Raw genomic sequence first — 21,130 nt, 5'->3', positions numbered from 1 at the left:
GGTGAAGTTGGAGAAAACCATGGATGCTACCTTGGCTGCCCCTTCTGCTAAAAAGAACCGTGATGGTCGTGACAAAGCCAAACAGGGCTCTGCCAAGCGACTGAAAATGAACCTAGATGCTTGCCCCAGTCCCAGGGAGTGGTTGGAGCGAAACGTGGACAATGTGACTGTGACCTCTCCTGGTATTGCGTCTCTTTTCTCGCAGTTTGTCCAATTCCCTCAGGATATGGAGTCCTGGACCGATCTCTCGGAGAATGATGCCTGCGACCGGGTTGACATCGCTTTACTTCAGGTTTGAAATAATGCTCTCCTCATTGTCTTTTCTTTCTTCTTTTCTTCTGTTTTTGTTTAGTTGTTTATTTGTATCGTGTTCTGTCAGCTTTTGCAAGGGAATGCTTTGATGCGTCGTCACCGAGATGAGATGGTGTCCTTAAGTCACAAGCATGAAAAGGAAATGGCTTCCCTTCGGGCTACTGCGGCTGCGGAGAAGGTCAGGTTATCCAAGCTGAGTCAGACGGCTGCTGATCGCCTGAAAATTATGGAGAAAAAGGTCTCTGATCGTGAGAATGCTCTGATGGAATTGAGGCTCTCCTATGACAAGTTGTTGCAGGAGCAGAGAAGTAGCAAACAGGATGCTAATGTGTACGTAAGTGGGTGTTTGACTGATTTCTGCTCTACCGTTATTAAAATTGTGCGTGCAGATTACCCAGAGTATGATATAAGTAAGTTTCTGTCCATTGATCTCCGCGCGCTGGGTCAGCGTGTTGCGGCCAAGGTGGCTGCGAAGAAAGCCGGGCGTAGTGTTTCTCCTATTCTTCCGTCGGATGCAGTTAATGATGGGGCTATTGATGCGATTGGGTCCGAGGAGAATGTCACGGGTGCTGAGAAGAAGGAAGTGACGCCTTCTTCTGAAATTCTTGCTGGGACTGAGGTGATTGTGCCATCTACTGAGTTGACCCCTGAAGCTGAAGTTAGTGCCTCAGACCAAGGGCTGGGTGACGTGGACCCAATTGACATTTTGCTTCCCGTAGGAGATGCGGTTGGTCCAAAGGAGGGAGCGACCCTGCCAGAGGAAGATGTATAGGCCGTGTGTTTGGCCGTTATGTTTCTTTTCTTTGCTACTTGTTAGGTAGCTTTTGTACGTAGTTGGGGAGTCTTTATAGTAGACTCCCTTCTTTTGATTAACCGAACAATTTGTATTTTCGTTTTTCAAGTGTTGGCGACTGGTTGCAGAGTCGTCTTGTTGTGTCATGTACTTTAACTGCATTCCTCTCTCCTTTTTTTTTTCATATATGGGCATGTGTAGTTGCGTCATGTGTCTTCGTCATACTACTGGTTATACTCATATGGCTTTCATAAATGAATAAATTTAAATAAAGTAAGAAGAAAAGAAGTAACTTTATTAATGAATGGTGGTTACATCTTTTACTGAAGGTATAGCTTCAGATTTTCAACATTCCAAGTCCGAGGTAATGGAGTCCCATCTAGGTAAGCTATTCTGTATGCGCCCTTGCCTACTACTGCCACTACGCGATATGGACCGTCCCAGTTGGCTTCTAACTTTCCAACTCCGGCGGCTCCTCTTCCAACTTCTGCCTTTTTCAGGACTAAATCTCCTTCTTCGAATTTTCTTTCTTTGACTCGGGCGTTGTGATACTTGGTCATCTGTCTGCGATATGCCTCAGCTCAGATTGCTACCTGCTGTCTTCTTTCTTCGAGGAGATCCGGGCATAGCCTTAGGGACTCCTTGTTGCGGTCTTCGTCTAAGACCTGAACTCGTAAGGTTGGCATTCCAAGTTCTACTGGGAGAACCGCTTCAGTGCCATATGTGAGGCGAAATGGGGTTTCCCCTGTTGCTTTTCTGGGGGTAGTTCGATAGGCCCAGACCACGTGATAAAGCTCATCAACCCATCTCCCTTTTAAGTCTCCTAGCCTCTTCTTTATTCCAGAAAGGATGGTGCGGTTGGTGACTTCTGTTAGTCCGTTGGTTTGCGGGTGTGCTACTGAGGAGAATTTCAAGAGAATTCCTAGCGCAGTGCAGAAATCTCTGAAGCTGGCGCAGTCAAATTGCTTCCCGTTGTCTGTGACTAGGGCATGTGGAGTGCCGAACCTGTGACATGTTAATGTGTGGTTCTGTTTTGCTTTTGACTAAAGGAAAAAAAATGAAAAATATCAAATACCTGCTCATGACTTCGTTTGATAACCACTTCTGGATTTTCTTACTTGTTATGGTGCTCATGGGTTGTACCTCTATCCATTTGGTGAAATGGTCGACTGCGACTACTATGAACTTCACTTGTCCTCTTGCTGGGACAAAGGGTCCCAGTATGTCTACTCCCCAGATCATGAAGGGCCAAGGGCTTCCAATAGTTGACTGGTGAGCGGCTGGGGTTCTGATAAGCGACCCAAATTTCTGGCATTTATCGCACTTCTTGACCATTTCTTCAGCGTCACTTTTCATCGTGGGCCAATAAAATCCCTGTAACATTGCTTTTTTTGTATAGGGTTACTGCGCCCTCATGAGCTCCGCATTCTCCTTCATGGATTTCCCGAAGGACGTAGCTTCCTTCTTCTAGTGATATGCATTTAGACCATGGGTGTGTGACTGAGGTCCGGTACAGTGCTCCCTCTATTAGTGAATAGACGGAGGAAATTCGAACTAGCTTAGCCGCTTCGGTACGTCCTTCAGGTAGGACTCCGTCCGCTAAATATGCCACTATGGGTTGCATCCATGGATCTAGGACTGCGACTGGTAACACCTGCTGCTCTTCTACTGTTGGTGTTAACCGCTCCTCCTTCATTTGGAGTGATCCGTATAGCTGGCTTTTCACTGCGGCTGCCTTGGCTATTGCATCTGCTCTAGTGTTCTCTTCTCTGGGGATGGGTATGATTTCCCATTGTCCTCCGTTCTTTTCGATCTTCTTGAGTTGTTCCTTTGCTCTTGCCATGTATTTCGCCATGTTTTCGTCCTTGGTCTGGAATTGTCCCAGCACCTGGCTAGTGACTAGTTGGGAATCACTATGGATTTTTAGCTTTTCCGCCTTTACTTCAATCGCGATTTCGAGTCCTGTTAAGAGGGCCTCATATTCTGCTACATTGTTAGCATATGGCGGAAATATTTACCTGCGACATGAATAAAACATATTTGTACCTGCCACGTTGTTGGTAGCCTTGAAGCTTAGGTGCACTGCATACTCAATTGCGATTTTGTAAGGTCCTAATAGGACTACACCTGCTCCGGCTCCTTGGTCACTGGAGGCTCCGTCTACGAATAGGTTCCATGTCAACTCCTCGGTTGCTGAGTCACACGGTTTCTCTGTCATTTCTGCCACGAAATCCGCTAGTGCTTGGGCTTTCAAAGTTGTCCTTGGATCGTACCCGATGTCATGCTCTCCCAGTTGTACCGACCAGCTGACCAATCGTCCTGAAGTCTCAGGTCGGTACAATGCTTTTCTCAAAGGCTGGTTTGTGCGCACTATGACTGTGTGTCCTTGGAAATACGGTTTGAGTTTTTTGGTCGTTATGACGACGGCAAGTGCAAGTTTGTCTATGGTTGGGTAATTGAGCTCTGCCCCTTTTAGCGTTCTGCTTATGTAGTATATCGGCCATTGCTCCTCCTCTTCCTCTCGTACTAGTACTGAGGCGATAGTCTCTCTCCCTACCGACAAGTACAGGTACAGGTTCTCCCTGGCTATGGGCCTACTCAGTAGAGGCGGGTTAGTCAAGAATGCCTTCAATTCTTCGAATGCGACTTGGCAGTCCTCATCCCATTTGAATTTTTTCATGTTCCGGAGTTGTTTGAAAAACGGCAGGCATTTTTTGGCCGAGGAAGAAATGAAACGTCCCAGTGCCGTGACTCTGCCATTCAGCTTTTGTACGTCTCTCACACTCTGGGGGGCCTTCATATCTATCACTGCTTGGATCTTTTCTGGGTTTGCTTCTATTCCTCGTTGGCTGATCAGATAGCCTAGGAATTTCCCTGCTTTAACGCCGAAAGCGCATTTTGCCGGGTTGAGTTTCATTCCGAACTTGTTCAGGACTTTGAAGGTTTCCTCTAAGTCTTGGGCGTGTTCCTCTGCTGTTAGGCTCTTCACAATTATGTCATCCACGTAAGCTTCTACATTCCTCCCCAGTTGGTCTTGGAACATAAAGTTGACCAGACGTTGATAGGTGGCTCCTGCGTTCTTTAATCCAAATGGCATGACTTTGTGACAGTATGTCCCTCGGTCCGTGACGAATGAAGTTTTCTCTTGAACCTTCTCCTCCATCGGTATTTGATGATACCCTTGCGCTGCGTCTACGAAGCTATATAGGAGATAGCAGGCTGTTGAGTCCACTGACTGGTCTATGTTGGGGAGCGGGTAGCTGTCCTTTGGGCAGGCCTTGTTCAAGTCTGTGAAATCGACACACATCCTGTACTTCCCGTTTGTCTTCTTTACTAGGACGACGTTTGCCACCCATTCAGGGTAGAAAACTTCGCGGATAAAATCTGCTGCCTCCAATGTGTTTACTTCGTCTGCGATTATCTTCTGCCTCTCCTCCGTGAATCTCCTCTTCTTTTGGACTTTCGGTACGCTTCCTGGGATCACGTTCAGCTTGTGCGATGCTACTTTGGGATTGATTCCCACGATCTCCGCTGGTTCAGTGGCGAAAGATTCCACGTTCTTCTTCAGTATCTCTGCTATTTCCTGTGCTACCTTTTCCGGTACCTCTGTGCCTACTTTGACCATCTTGGTCTTAGTTAGGTGAAGCTCTTTCATGACGCCTACTGGTTCTGCTCCTTGTGACTCCTCCTCTTCTACTGCGTCTCCTGGGAACGCCTCAATAGTCAAGCTCTCATCTTCCTTTGTTGTTACTAAGCATCATTCTTTGGCCATCTCCTGGTTTCCTCTGACCACTACTATCCCAGACGACGTTGGCATTTTCAGGGTCAGCAGCCTGATGCTAGTCACTGCTCCCGTCTGGTACAAGAATGGTCTGCCCAGTATGCTGTTGTAGGCCAGTGGAAGGTCTACTACATTAAACTGAGCATGCATCTTTTTGACTGGCCCTTCACTTCTATTTCCCAACTCTACATATAAACTTACTGTTCCCTCTGGGCGTATTGGTGCTCCTCCCAGACCTACTAGTGGGACTGAGGACTTCCGCAGGTCTGTTGTTGAGCCTTTCATCTCTTTGAATGCCTCCAAGGTTAATAAGTTCACAGAACTGCCCTCATCTACCAGTATCCGTTTTACTAGGTGATTTCTGATTATAGCTTCTATCACCAACGCATCATTGTGTGGTCCCTTCACATGATGTCCATCGTCTGGTCCGAACGATATCTCTGGGATTACTTCTCTTTCAATGGCGAACACCGTGGCTGACCCTCTTCTGTTTCTTTTCTTTTTCTGATTATTGATGTAGGGTTCTCCTCCTTCTATCACGTTTACTACGCCTGCGACCTCTTTCTGCTTCTTGTTTTGTTCCTCCTTTTCTGTTGACTCCCCTTTCCTTTTGTCTCCGGGTCTGTCGTTGACAAACTTCTTCAAGAGTCCAGATTGGATTAGCTGCTCTATTTCTCTTTTGAGGTCCCAACATCTGTCTGTGTCGTGGCCATAGCCCTCATGGAAGCGACAATATTTGCTCTTGTCTCTCTGGATGTCTGGATCCATCTTCCGGGGTGTGTTGAACATCACTCGGTTCTGTTTCATCCAGCTGAGTATGTATACTGGGGCTTTATTCAATGGGGTGAAATCGTAGGGTCTGTGCCCTGCGCCATATCGCTGAGTCCGTGGCCGTTCTTCCTCCTTCTTCCCTCGATATCTGGAACTATTCTGCTTGGTGTGCTCATGTTGTTTCGTGAGGGTTCTTCGGGCTTCGTCTAGTTCCACATACTTATGAGCGATCAGCATTAAGTCTTGAAAGGTGGTCGGCTTTTTCATCAGGATCTTGTCACGGAGTTCTTCGAACTTTGTTCCCATTTTCATTGCTTCGATGGCTGTGTCATGGTTCAGGTTTTCGATTTGCACTGCTTCCTTGTTGAATCTTTCTACGAAATTTTTGAGGGTCTCCTGCTCTCCTTGCTTGCACTTCCTCAAGTCGCTGGAACTCTTCTGCATGGGTATATTTGTTCTGAACCTTGCTTTGAATGCTGATGCTAAGTCGGAGAAAGAACTTATTGACCCTGCCTTAAGACATGAGTACCATTTTTGCGCCGATGCTTTTAACGTCGCAGGAAACACTCTACAGAGCATGGGATCAGTCACATCTTGTAGCATCATGATCGTCTTGAACTTCGAGATGTGGCTTTTTGGATCTCCTGTTCCATCAAAAGGCTCAAAAGTTGGTAATTTAAACCTTGAAGGGAACCTTACCGACTGTATCTCTGAGTTGAGTGGGGAATCTTCGTCTTCTCGCTCCTCCTCTGCTCCCTTGCCTTCTTTCTGATATTTCTTCATTGCGTTCTTAATTTTCTCGTCAATGTTGCTCCTTTCGTCTACTCCTCTCCTCTTGTTGGATGAATGGCTTTCTGCGTCCTTGTTGTGCTTCCCTGGCATCTTGGTTCCTTTTGATTTGTCATCTTCAATTACATGGATTCGACCGCTATTCCGCATCGCTGCTTCTGCGACCTTCTCCTGGGCTGTCTTATCTCCCAGGAGCGGGACTGCTCCTGGTCCCTTGTCTAGCCCCTCCTTCTCCTTTTGTAGTATGGGCTCCGATTGTCCCATTCTCGGTGTGTTTCCTCTTTCTTTTGCCTTAGTGACTGGGGGATCATTTCCACGTCTGGTCCCTACGTCAATTCCCTGGTTTTGCTTTTCTGCGAATTTCTCCTGGTCTCTTGCCAGTCCTATCAGGTGGTCCTGGAAGTCATTGATGCTTTTCATTACTGCCTCATGATAGAGGGGTGGCATAGGCACCCCCTGGGGTACGTATGGGGGTATCTGCGCCGTTGACGTCACTGTTCCTTCTGTGTCTAGGGACGGGAAGGGAATAGGCTGGACGGGTCGCGGATACCCTGGTTGGTTAGGTTGACTCCACGGATAGTAACCTGGATACCATCCTCCTGCCTGTTGCTGGTAGGTCATAGGTGGCTGGTATTGTGGAGTATAATATCCCCACGGCGAGGTTGTATTCCTCAGTGGGTGTATGCCCTGAACGTTTCTCATCATGGGTAGTGGTGTGATGTCGTACGCGACTCCCGTGGTTGCTGGTACGGTCCCACTGGAGATCGAAACGTTAATTCTGATTCCTCCTTTGGGCATCAGGGGTGGGATGATCGGACCACCGCTTGCTGGTAAGCCTGCTGTTGTCACGACCACTCCCGGCGGTGGTGGTTCTTCTCTTCCCTCCATTCCGTCTTCAAAACCAAGATTAAAACTTATATTAGAAACGAATGTCGTTCCCACAGACGACGCCAAATGATGGTTTTGATGATCGTCGTTGCCACTATTGTCGCTGAGCTCCCACCTGCTAAGATCAACAAGTTAGAAGGATTCGAGCCGGTGTTGGCTCGAACACCCTCCGATGCCTAAGTCAGTCTCTGATGAGATCTCAGTGAGAGTAATGATGAGAAGTGAATATGAGAGTTACCTGACTTAGGCTTCGTCTATATATATATATTGTATAGTCTTTGTATCATAATAGGATTGTTTCTCTATTAGTCTCAGTTATCTCTTTGAGATTCGTCTCTATCCCTGATCTTAAGGGATTTCGGTGTTATCTTGATATCTTTAGCTGTTATAGCTGCGTACTGGGTCAGGGACCTGAATAGATCAGTCTCTGGGTCCATATTCAGGGTCGTTGTAGTGAGTCTTATCCCTTGTTCTGGTCCTTTATCCATCAAGAACGGTAAGAGCTGGAGTAGCTACGAAACGGATCTCGATTCGATGCTAAAACGAGAGAGTTATGAGTTAAGAACGATAGTGACAATATTGAACGTAATAAGGAAAACTAACGTGAGAACTTACTGGATCCAAAAGCGAATGAAAGGAATGAAAAGCTATGATCTCAGAGTGTATTTATCAGTGAAAGTCGGGTAGGGTTTTCAGGAAACAAAATAAAAAGGGTTTGGTCAAGTTATAAGGTCTATTTATAGACCGCACGCTAAAATTCTGAAATAGGGCGCGGTGGCAGGCGCGTCGCGAGGCGCGACGGGCCATCGCGCCCTTCACCAAAATTTCAAGACAGGGCGCGACGCGAGGCGCGCCAGCCCTGTCGCACCTTCCGTCGCGCCCTGCAGGCAAAAAATATCAAAACATGGCCGAAACTGGGCCCTAACCCGGGGATGATGGGAATCCGATTCCGAACTTCAAAAATGGACTAATCGAGTCCAAACACGCAAGATACGGACGACGAAATGACCGAACAATAAACGGAAACACGAACAGAAAACACGGGGTATTACACAGAACATCTCCCCAATTGCCAAACATTACCTCTTTGGGGCATTGTTATTCAGGTCTCATACTACTAACAACTTTTGCTTTAGGTTTGGGCCAATGTCAATCATTATTCTGGATATGACATGCATGTTCAATATCAATATTACCTGCCCTAGAATATGGCCATTGACGCAAATGCCGATATTCCTAATCTTCATGTAGGCGTTGAACGTTCTTGTAAGAATAATGAGAATTTGATGAAGGAGTATATGGGCACTAGAGGTATAATTTCATCCACCAATGAGCATATCGCCTTTTTGGCTTACTTTTTTGCCAAATTCGTAATCTGCCCAACATTATTCCGAATCACCCAAGAATGCTTTTTTCTCTCCACTGCCTTTACCGAGGGACAATATCTGCATTTTAGAGAATATATTCTCGCCATTATCTATTGATCTTTGCATATCATGATGAAAACCAAAGGCACCTGCACCTTCAAAGATGTTGATGATCCAAATGTTGATTTTCTTATATTTCATGAGATCTCAATAATTCATAATCGCGTGGAAGCTGAATGTCATATGTACACATTGGAATCAGTGGTGGCAAGTCTTCCCCACTTGAGACACGTTATCTCCTTCTTTCTGAAACCTCAAATTAGATCGACAAAACTGCGGTGCCCTTTACTGCATTGGCTACATTTACCTACATGGCTCACATGTGGCTAGGAACTTGATGAAGATTCTGAATGAGATACTAATCTCCATACCTCTGTTGGACTAACTGGACCAGTGCCTTGCAATTGATAAATCTCCAGATCGGCACCAACTTTAAAAATAGTGGCTCGGAAGCGTTTGTGCCAATTAATATTCCAAGCAGCTTGGTTACACCCAGACGATACCATGCTCTTTAGTAATTGATCAGAATGAATATGGCCTTGTGATCCTAACTTATCATCCACCAAACATATCCACTATCTCATTTGCCTTCAATAGAAATATCTGCTAGAGATAGATGACTTTCTAATAGCAGATCCTCAACCTTCTTTTACCTTCGAATTCGACATCTAGTGGGAGACGATATTCGGTTTAAACTACAAAATAATTTTGAACTTCCTCTTACCAAACACAAACCTACTCACAACGATATTTTTATTTTGCATGCACCCAAAAAATCCAAATTAAAAGGTAACCTTATCATCGCTTTTAAGATAAGAAAGATTAAACGTTAACGTTTTTACAACATTAAATATACCCTATAAAATCAGCCCGGTCTTGGTTTACATATGGAATCTCATAGGAATAAAATGGATTAAGAAAATAGAAAGACGAATATCAACGCTACCCTTATATATTTTTTTTAAAATTCTATTTGCCCCCCATTTAAGTATAAACCACTGCCATTGCCCGATTCACTTTTTATGTTAGCCGATAAGATACCGAAACAACATATTGATAATGTAACTTTTACCGGTGTTTTAAGCCCAATCGACTGCAAATAAATTCCTTTGTTTGTCAAAGAATCGGGGCGAGGAGTTCCAGGTATCGCCAAACTCTACTTTTTGTTGTTAGCTTTCTTATTTTATTAATATGATAACAGTAGGGTTACTTTTATAATTACTGGGTCTGTTCTTGATGACACAGGGAGCTTGTCAAGTGACAAGCATAAAACCACCATCTAAACGAGCTAAGAAAAGTGGAAAGAAGTCTGCTCCTTTGCAATCAACAAAACCCAACACCAAGGATCCCAAGGTGAAGCCTAAGGCGATTGAGGTCCCTACCAAGATGGTTCCAAGTTCATCGGCTCTAGAAAACACTCTAAAAAGGACTAGCACTCCTCACATCATTATTAAACAAAGCGGTTGAAAAGTCTAACACTCTCTTTCACTGAACTCACCCAATGTTACCTCACCTAAGGTATCTGTTGCTTGCGTTATGGATACTCCAATCTCCATGTCTCGTACTAAGACTATTAAGATACTCGCTTTGAATTAACCATATCTATTTAATCATATAAGTGATTTAACTCTCTTTCCCTTTTCAGACTAAGTTGAGGGCACTAAACTCTGAATCCAAAAATGATAGCGAGGACTAGTCATTTAACGAGTTCGGGGATTCTGGAGAGTATTCTCCTTCACAGTCTCGATCCTACAGTCGATATGCCTTCATTTTTTTTAAGACAAATGAAGGTTATGAATGATAAGGGGATCAAGGTTCTTGATTGCTTGTTATCGGTTACTAATGACATTAGATTCACACATGAGACTAGGAAGGAAATTTCCAAGGTAGTTGACACATTCCCTACTTTGACTGAGTTATACTCCAAGGTTGTACCAATCAAGGAGTCATATGAGGAAGCACTTCAGGCAAAGAGAGGTTTAAACAATGATATTGCTAACCTGAGGATAGATGCCAAGGTTACTTTAGACAACCTCAACCTCACTCCGTAAAAATAGAAAACCTGAAGGGTCGTATTGCCACGCTACAACTAGAACTAGCCAATGAACAAGCAATTGTCGATCCTTTTAAGAAAGAACTAGACCAACTAACTCGAAAGGGATCTTGCTCAAGTATTTCTACAACACGATGAAACGACAACCGACAAGCGATGAGAAGAAGTATTCTGAGGCATCGAAGGACCTTTCAAAAATCCACATGTGCTTGGCGATTTGTACATCTACTATTGATTTCTTATTTAATCGTTTGTGGTCCTGAATAATTTCTTTTCTCGCCTCGTATGTGAAAGATGCTCCATTTTCACATTCTAACTTTCTAACAATTGATCGCCATTCTTTTAGCGATTGTATGCATGAGTTTGAGCCCTACATAATTTGTTCATCTTTCAGCCGATTATTTGCATATATGTTGAATTCTTTTGTTTTATAATCATGCATAATCGGCTTGTTACTTCGTTTGCATATATCCATATTCATATCTTTTAAAATTCAAAATCGGTTGTATTTCTGATAAATTTTAAACGAAGTATCAAATAGCTTAAAAATTATTATCGGCTGTAATTTTGATTATAACATTTTTCAGTAAGTAATCGGCTATAATTTGACACCTCATTTAGTTGCTCGATGTACACATCATATTAGGAATCAGCTGAATTTCTGATACACTTTACTTCATTCAAATAAACTATTGCAAAAATTTGAATCGGATAAACTTCTGAAACTTGATATATATAATCAAATCAAGTATCAATGATGAACTTTTACAAATTGGCTATGTTTCCTTTTGATAGCAAAATAATCGGCCATCCACTTTGACAAAAAATAATGATCCTATTCAAACAACGCCAAAGTTAAATAATGCCTGGAGAATGAGAGTTACTACTTCTGATCCCCATGTTTATTCTGATAATGAATATCCACATGTTTATTCTAACCCCCCTGAGTAATTCCTATCATTAGTAACTCTTTACTAATCAGGAGAATGAACAGAGGTGACAATCTTTCCGGGATAATGCGATGCCGTTATTCGTAGGACCTCATCGATCATGAACGATTATTTAGATCACTGGTATAATATAATCTATCTCTTATATTCTTAACACCTTAATAATAGATTCTATCACAACGTGATAAGAACAATACGTAATAAATGAACACTGCTAGATAATTCTTGTAAGTTAAAAATATCAAGGCTTGAATCGCTCATCCGATTTCGTAACAGTATTTCGAGAACTCTTAAATATCTTTGAGTCTACACACAAGAATACCTAAGATAAGACAAGGCTAATTGAATTTGCACAAGGCAAAATAAAAATCCAACATTAAGTAAGAATATGTGTCTAGAAGTGTAGAGAATTTTAGAAATTAATCAATCATTTAATTATGATGTTGAGTCTTTTTTTATAGAACAATAGGTGTTGTTTCTTAAAGGTTGTGATTGATTAAACACACACCTCTTAACCAACAGTCACACTTTTTCCTAAAAGTTACGACTCTCGACCAAAAGTCACATTTCTTTCCAAAAGTTGCAACCGTTGACCAAAAGTCACGACTTTTCTCTTCTCAACACATTGATTTAGTGATTAAAGAATAACCATTAATGGAATAATAAATCACTTTATTAATTATAATTCCAATAAATACTTTGTTGATGAAACATTTATTTCAAATAAAATACATATATCTTTACAATTATTAATTCTACAAATTTATATGATCAACTATTCCTAGGGCACATGCTAACAGTTACATTCATTTTATTTTTTGCAAAAAGGTGGAAATGATATGAATTTGTAATGTTTTGAATTTTGTTGATTAAAGTTTTAGAAATTGATTTTTTTAATATTTCATGCTAAGTTGAGGGATGAATTCATCCTTTATTCTTATTTGAAGATACCATTACTAGAATCCATCGATGATCTCGTACGATATAGCTTCGTTTCTCATTACACATCAAACACGTGTCCCATAATTAAGATCGGACGATTCAAAATGGAACACCAAAATCTTTCCAAATTCACACACACTAAATTTTAGGGTTTAGCAAATGACAAGACGTCTATAGTTTTCGCATCTCAATTAACCTACCACGCACAGTCCCTCTCTCGCTCGCCACCAATGGGAGACCAAAACGACGCCGTTGCTCTCAAGCACCCATTCTCCGACCGGGTCCCAATCCGATCCATCGTCTCCCGCCCAGACGGCGGAGCCGGTCTAAAAGGGCAACGAGTTCGGGTCGGCGGTTTGGTAAGAACGGGCAGAGAGCAAGGGAAAGGAGCATTTGCATTCTTGGAGCTAAACGACGGGTCGTGTCTAGCGAACCTTCAGGTTATGATAGGTAAGGAAGTGGCGGATTTGAGCCCGCTGGTGCATACCGGGGCGTGTGTGGCGGTGGAAGGAATACTGACGGAGCCACCTGAAGGAACTAGACAGAGGATTGAGCTTCGGGCTGATAAACTGATTCATGTTGGACCGGTCGACCCGGCTAAGTATCCGATTCCTAAAACTAAGCTCACTCTTGAGTTTTTGAGAGACCATCTCCATCTTAGAGCCAGAACTAACACGGTAATGTTACCGTTATTCTTGATTTTCATGCATTTCTTTAATTTGTTTCGGTTATGTTTAATTTGGCAGTGTTTATTTCATGCAAAGTACCATGTCATATTTATAACAAGCCATTGAGCATTTGCGATAGTAATTTTAGTTATTACTTATTTTTTTTATCAATACAAATTCAACACGACAAATGCCTCGTGGTTTGTTGCACGAATGACGTGGCATCGTAAAACTGTTTTGTTGTATAATTTTCCTTACTTTGGTGGTCACATTGTTATAGTTCTTAGCTTTGAGAGAAATTTAGTGTTAAGAAGTTTCAAAGATGCAAGAATTTAATTCAGTTGAATTCTCACTAGTCCCTTCTTGTTTGAAAATGTCATAGTTGCTAGAAATAGTTCTGTTTCAATTTACTTAATAATGCCTGCGGAAGGATTTGGATTGTATTGACTTTATGAATATCATTGATTTCAAATAAGTTCTTAAATTTTTTTAATTTTTTTGCTTTTGAAGGGTGGAGTGTAATTTCTTTGAAATTAAGTATAAGGGGTTTAATTATCTAGCTCAAAATCTGGATTAGTCAAGAGTTTGGGGGGTGGTTATTTTTTTCAGCTTTGTGCATTACGCAATCTAGATGTACAAATTCTGGGTGTTCTCATTTTGGCTGATTTTGTTTCCTTGAAGAAATAATTTATGCTCTACCACACTTTTTCTTTAAGTTTCTGGATTGTAAATGGGTTTTGAAGATTTTACTTGCTTGCAGATTTCTGCTATTGCTCGAATTCGTAATGCACTTGCTTTTTCCACGCATTCGTTTTTTCAAGAATATGGTTTCCTTTATGTCCACACTGGTATTATCACTTCAAGTGACTGTGAAGGTGCCGGTGAAATGTTTCAAGTTACTACCCTGCTTAGTGAAATTGAAAGGATAGAGAAGGACTTGATTCAGAATCCTCCTCCATCAGATGCTGATATTGAAGAAGCTAAGTGTGTTGCCAATGAGAAAGGGGGCGTTGTAACTGAACTGAAATCTGCAAAGAAAAGGAAGGAGGAGGTATCTGATGAGGTTTTTAATGGCGCGGTAGCTGATTTGAAACTAGCAAAAGCAAATGTTACAAAGCTTGAGGAAAGAGCTAAAATTAAACCTGGCCTGCCTAAAAAAGACGGGAAGGTTGATTATGGTCTTGATTTCTTTGCCCGCCAAGCATTTTTGACTGTCTCTGGCCAATTACAAGTTGAGACATATGCCTGTGCTGTTGGCAATGTCTATACATTTGGGCCAACTTTTCGAGCTGAGAATTCTCACACTTCGAGGCATTTGGCAGAATTTTGGATGGTGGAGCCTGAATTAACATTTGCAGATCTTCAGGTATTTCTTAGCAGAAATGCATGTGCGTATGCATCATTGTTTTTGTGTTCTAGCTTAAATGGTTGCATAACTGTTGCAGGATGATATGAACTGTGCAGAAGCATATGTTAAATACATGTGCAAGTGGTTACTCGATAAGTGTCTTGATGATATGGAACTTATGGCTAAATTATACGATAAAGGCTGCATTGATCGGCTGAAAATGGTTGCTTCAACTCCTTTCGAACGCGTTTCCTACACAGAAGCAGTGGACTTGTTGATAGAGGCTGTAAAAGGTGGTCACGAGTTTGTTAACAGTGTGGAATGGGGAATAGATCTGGCATCGGAACACGAGAGGTCTCTCTAATCGTGCTCCTTTCTTTCGTCTTGATTTGTGATTGTCCTGATTTCTTAGTTTACCTTTTTTTAATACAGATACTTGACAGAGGTTTTATTTAAGAAGCCTGTCATTGTCTACAATTATCCAAAGGGGATCAAAGCATTTTACATGAGACTCAATGATGATTCAAAGACAGTAGCTGCCATGGATGTCCTTGTCCCAAAGGTATTGACTAGCTTTTTTGCACATCCAACTCTGTATTATTTGCCTAATTCTTGTATTGCGTCAAAAGTTTATCTATTTCTTTTGGACATTTAAGTCAGCATATATATTGTATTTCAGGTGGGAGAGTTAATTGGCGGAAGTCAGAGAGAGGAACGCTTGGAGGTTATTGAGCAGAGGTATCGGGATGTAGTAAAATAGATCTTGTTATTTTCCAGATATTGCACGTACTACCTGATTTTGAGCTAACATATTTTGGAAATAAATGTTTTTGCAGAATTGCTGAGATGGGTCTGCCTCTTGAGGCATATGACTGGTACCTTGACCTACGACGTTTTGGGACTGTAAAGCACTGTGGATTTGGTTTAGGATTTGAACGGATGATTCTTTTTGCCACCGGCATTGACAATATTAGAGATGTCATCCCCTTCCCTAGATACCCGGGAAGAGCTGATCTTTGACATTTGTGTTGGTAATTTGCTTTACAGAATTATAACACAGAATTTTTTTTCATCCAAGTACCTTTTTTTTTAGTAAGTTTTTTAATTTAAAGATGATGACTTGTTTATCATACTTTATTTCTATGTAAATCAATTTCGGGTATTGAAAGGTTTGTGCCAGTTATTGTGATGATTGTCCAAAGTTATCAATACCTTTTAGTGAATACGAAGTGTTTTGCTTTATACATTCATTAACATTGTTCCTTGTTATTGAAGACCCAAATAGATTAAATAGATTTTGATAGAAATTTGTTACATATGGCGAACAACTGTCCGAGTCAGTTTCGGGTATGACCAATTTCAGGTTTTTGGTTTTATCAAATTCTTGAGTTATTTTATGGTAGAGTTGTTTTGTATTTAGAAATTATTTTTTTCCCTTAGGAAATCACATCAAATGCTACATTTGCATTTGCGCTGTTGCATTCTTAAAACACATCATTCTCTTACATACAATCCTGCTAGTACAATGAAAATATGAGACAATGATAGAATAAGTTTGATACTGCCGATGATGAGCGCCAGCCAAAGGAGCAGTTGCCTGAGGACGACGACAGGCAGCAGCAGATGGCATAAGCGCTAGTCATAATAGCAATAGTAATTTAAAGGATTAATCTATTTTTAGATCTCTAAACAATATCATTTTTGATTTTTTGGTCCTTAAAGTAAATTTTGTTATTTTTGATCCTTCAACCTAGCAAAAATGCACTTTTAAGTCTCTGAATGGTAAGAACAATGTTGTTTCATTATTTTTGAAAAGGTCTAATTACGTAAAAAAACCCCACTTTGAATTTTATTTTTTGTTTATATCATGATCTTATAAAAAAGTCATTTGTATCAAATTTTAGATTTTTGGTTTTCATCCCTACCCAACACAAGGATATAATTGACAATTTGATGAATTAAAGGATGAAATTATTAAAAACAACTAAATTGAAGGTTATACCATACTTTTTTCTATTTTAAAAAATATAAACAAATCATTCAATTTAAAAAGTAAGTAAATATATTCTAATAATTAATTAATTTTTTAATTAATAATAAATAAAATAAATTAACAAAAAATCTTTTTGGAACCAACCGAGGAGCCGCCGCCGCCCCTTCTCATCGGAGAAGGAGCGGCGGCTGCTCCTTCTCCACATTTGGAGATGGAGCAGCCGCCGCTCCTTCTCCGATGAGAAGGGGCGGCGGCTGCTCCTTCTCCACATTTGGAGATGGAGCAGCCGCCGCTCCTTCTCCGATGAGAAGGGGCGGCGGCGGCTACGGGGAAAATTAATAAAAATTAAATTAAATTTATTATTATTTTAATTTTTTTTAAAGATGGTATTTTTGTATTAATAATAACATTAATATTAAATTAATATAAAGGTTAAAAGTGAAGGATTATTTTAAAAAAAATTCAAATGAAAAGAGTACAATTTAATGCTTTTGGGTAGGGATGAAAACTAAAAATCCAAAATTGGGTACAAATGACTTTTTTTACAATAAAAAAAACGTTTAAGGTGAGAATTTTTTAAGTAATTAGCCTTTTGAAAATTCAATTCTTTTACTCTAAACGGTGTCATTTTTTGTCATTTAGGAACTTAATGCATTTATGTTAAGTTGAAGGATAAAAAAAGAACAAAATTTAGTGTAAATACCAAAAAGTGATATAGTTTGTGGACTTTGAAATGTTAATAAAAGCTTAAATCTATATCTTGTTCGATAGTGTTTCACTCATGTATAGCTTAAATCTATATCTTGAAATGAGAGCGTTTCTGCCAATGTTTTGAAAATCGGACCGGACCAACCGGTTGGACCGGATTAATCGAAAACCGGTCAGCTGTCCGGTCTGGTTTCTTATTAAAATTGCAATATGAAAAAATCGGTTAAAACCGGTCAAGGACCGGATTCAACCGGAAAAATCCGATTTTCCTCAAAAATTAGAAAAATCCGATTTTGAGTAAAATGGTCAAAAAAGACACTTTATGACAGAAAATTCTCTTGTGGTCCCCTACCCATGATTCAGTTAGATTTACTCTTCGACGACTCCCCGACGTCATTGTTTTGTGCTTCAGCATTTCTGGATCGTTGGAAGCTTATTATTATGAGAAAATTAGGAAAAATACTCTTTTTTTTTATAAATATTTACAGATTTTACCTCAGTGATAAAAAGATATTGAAATTACTCTCTATTTTATGGACATATCTGTCTTTACCTACATGGGCGGTTTTTTTTTATTTTAATGACTCAGCCCATTTATGTTTATACTCCCAGTTTTCAAATATTTATATTTTTACTCCGTGAGCAGTTATCGCTCTTCCCTCTCTTTTCTCTCATTCTCTTTTTTGTTCTCGCTTTATTCTCGTTTCTTCGTCTTCCTTTTTTTTCTTTTCTTCATCGATTTTGATTCTTCGTTTCTGGTTCTCATTGATATATCAGTGTTTTTTTGAATCTTATCAGTGCGTTTGATGAGTAATGTTTACATTTTCAATTAATTTGTCTGTAATCGTTTTTTAGGGTTTTTAGGTAATATTTTTTTGATTTTTTATTTAAATTTCTTAATTGTTTGTTCATAGTTGTTGATTTTCTCTTTGTATTGTGTTGATTATAACTGATTTGTGTTTTATTTTCAGTTAATCTGACATCATGAGTGATTCCGATTTGAATAAAACAGTAACTCAAATCATTAGACAAATGAAAAGGCCTGTCACTGTTGATAATGAAGTGGAGAATGTCGTTAATTCTCCATTTCGAAAAAGTTTAAGAATCAAAATGTTACATGCAGATGAAGTTCCTGTTTGTAAGACTGAGAAAAAAAATCAAGAATGAAGAGGAGAGCAGTTAAAAAATCTATATGCGGTAAAAGGAAAGCAGAACCTGTTGTGATTAAAAGAGACATTAAGATGAGAAGGCTTGGAAGTGATAATCTGAATAAAAATGATTCTATTCAGGTATAAAATTCTATCTAAGTTGTGATACTTTTATGATAATGTTGTTTATATTAGTTGATAATATGATAATATTATAATATTTTGTTTTGTTAGTCGATTGTAGTAATATTATTATCTATTTTTTATTTTTTATTTTTTCATTTAATAACATAATATTTTTATGATAATTGTATGATAATGTAAATATAATATGTTTTTATGATTTTTGATTGATAATCAGATTTGTTATGGTAATATCATTTTGTATGATAATGATATGATAATACATGTTTTATTCTAATTACAGTTTTTTATTTTGTTATATAAGTTGATGATACTGTTATGATAATATGTGTTTTCTGGTATAGTTTTCTGATTTATAAAAATGATAATCTAATTATAATTTTATGATAATGTAAATATAATATGATACATTTGGAATTTTTGATGAAGTTTCTATTTATACTTTGTATCTACTGCTTATGATATTATCATTTGTATGATAATATGATGATATCGTTGATAATTTTAATTTATTTTATAGTATTTATACGTTAAGTTTTTAAATGATAACTTGATGATAATACATATATATTATAATGATAATATTTTTTTATATAATAACTGTATGATAACTGTATAATAATATAAATATTGTACTGTATAATATGATATATGTATGATAATGTGATCATTATAGACCTGTATTGTTATGATTATACTATGATAATGTAACTGATTTGTGAATGTATTATTTGTTTATTGCAGAACTTTGAGTCTTTTAATTGCTCCGAATCTCCGGTTCGTTGGAAAAGTTGGCAAGGCTTGTTCTTTTGATGTGATAAAATATTAAATCGAAGCTTAGTTCTGATCAGCTGTCTACATTTAAGAGCAGTAGGTTTGGTTTGTATTTGGATATTGGAAAGGATGTATTGAGTCTTAGGCTTATACATTCCATACTGCTAAGGGAAGTCCATCGTCCAAATATTGATGAGATGTGGTTTTACTATAGTGGGAGAAACTTGCGTTTCAGTTTGTATGAGTTTGGATTGGTGAGCGGTCTTGCGTGCGGTGGGGACGAGTCTAGGTTTTCTGACTATTTCACTGGTGGAACTTTTTTTGATAAATTTTTTAATGATGATAATAAGATTGGTCGTTCTGTTATTGAATCGAAATTTAAAGATGCGGTGTGGGAGAATGATGATGATGCTGTAAAGTTCGCGAAGCTGTATTTTGTCCAGTGTTTTCTGTTGGGCAGCCTTGATAATACATTGATCGACAACCGATTTATTCATCTACTGGACTGTCCTGATTTTGATGATTTTCCATGGGGAAAATGTTCTTTTGATTTATTTGTGCAGTCTACCAAGAACAAGCTTTGGACCTTGCTGCAGGCATCAAAACAAGCTACATTTTATCGATTGTATGGCTTTCCCTATGCCATTCAATTTTGGTTCTATGAAACTTTGACTACTGATAGGGGTAGAAATACCCCTATATTTAGGTATACTTTTGATACGGTATTTGCATGTTGATATGTGCTTTTGAGCGTTATTTGGGTACTTATTGCTATGTCGAGTATTTCAGGGAAAATGTGCAAGTATGGCGTAATTTGGAGTGATTTTGATGATCTTCAGAGATTGCAAGAGGTCGAAGTGGATCATGGGAGAATCGAGAAGTGGAAATAGGTGATTTTGGCCAAGTGACCAAGTACACGGACGTGCACTCCTTCATAGTACAAGAATACACGAACGTGTAATATCGCCGAAGGGTGGTATTTGAGGAGATGAGAAAGAAAGCAGAAAATTGGCTAAGTGATGTAGTACACGAACGTGTACTTCCCTGCAGTGTTAAAGTACACGATCGTGTACTTTCGCCGAAGGGTGAGTTTTGTGAAGCCAAAAGGAATGAAAATTTAGCCAAGTCCTATGGTACACGAACGTGAACTACCTCGAAGAACAAAAGTACACGATCGTGTACTTTCGCCGAAGGACATTATTTTGTGAAGTTTGAAGATTTGGCTAAGGCATAAAGAACACGAACGTGTACTACCTTACACGGTCGTGTATGTGTCGAGAGTTGCGACTGAAAAAAGACAAAATTGTCCGTTTTAACTCCAAACTCCAAGAAACTCAAAGGGCACTTCTGGGTTTTCATCTATCTTGACCTAGTATCAGATTATGAAGTTGGGAGCCGTATAAATAGGGAGTTTAACATCGAACAAAGGTTCGCGTAGTTTTTGTAATCACATAAACCATAGATTAGAGTTTTCTTATTGTTGGATTATCGATTCATTCAGTTCTTCATTATTTTTCTTGTCGATTATCATTAGTTTACTTTCGAACAAGGTACGATTATTTTCAATTCTATATTCAGTATTCAATTTAATCTTAGAATGATTTCTTTAATTATTGCTTTGGGTTATTTCATTATTATGTC

The 21,130-nt window shown here is 39.5% G+C and overlaps 1 protein-coding gene across 1 annotated transcript; it reads left to right on the top strand.

The window, feature by feature from the left end:
* Nucleotides 1-12,857: 12,857 nt before the first annotated feature.
* On the top strand, nucleotides 12,858-15,911 carry LOC126663198 (asparagine--tRNA ligase, cytoplasmic 1). The gene is made up of 6 exons (XM_050356406.2): nucleotides 12,858-13,383; nucleotides 14,135-14,740; nucleotides 14,820-15,076; nucleotides 15,155-15,284; nucleotides 15,402-15,460; nucleotides 15,559-15,911. The coding sequence occupies exons 1-6, from the start codon at nucleotides 12,937-12,939 to the stop codon at nucleotides 15,740-15,742; spliced, it is 1,683 nt and encodes a 560-aa protein (XP_050212363.1). The 5' UTR covers nucleotides 12,858-12,936; the 3' UTR covers nucleotides 15,743-15,911.
* The last annotated feature ends 5,219 nt before the right edge of the window (nucleotides 15,912-21,130 follow it).

This window comes from Mercurialis annua, linkage group LG1-X (genome assembly GCF_937616625.2).
Source record: "Mercurialis annua linkage group LG1-X, ddMerAnnu1.2, whole genome shotgun sequence".
Lineage (NCBI taxonomy): Eukaryota > Viridiplantae > Streptophyta > Magnoliopsida > Malpighiales > Euphorbiaceae > Mercurialis > Mercurialis annua.
This window is presented reverse-complemented; position numbering and strand designations above follow the sequence as displayed.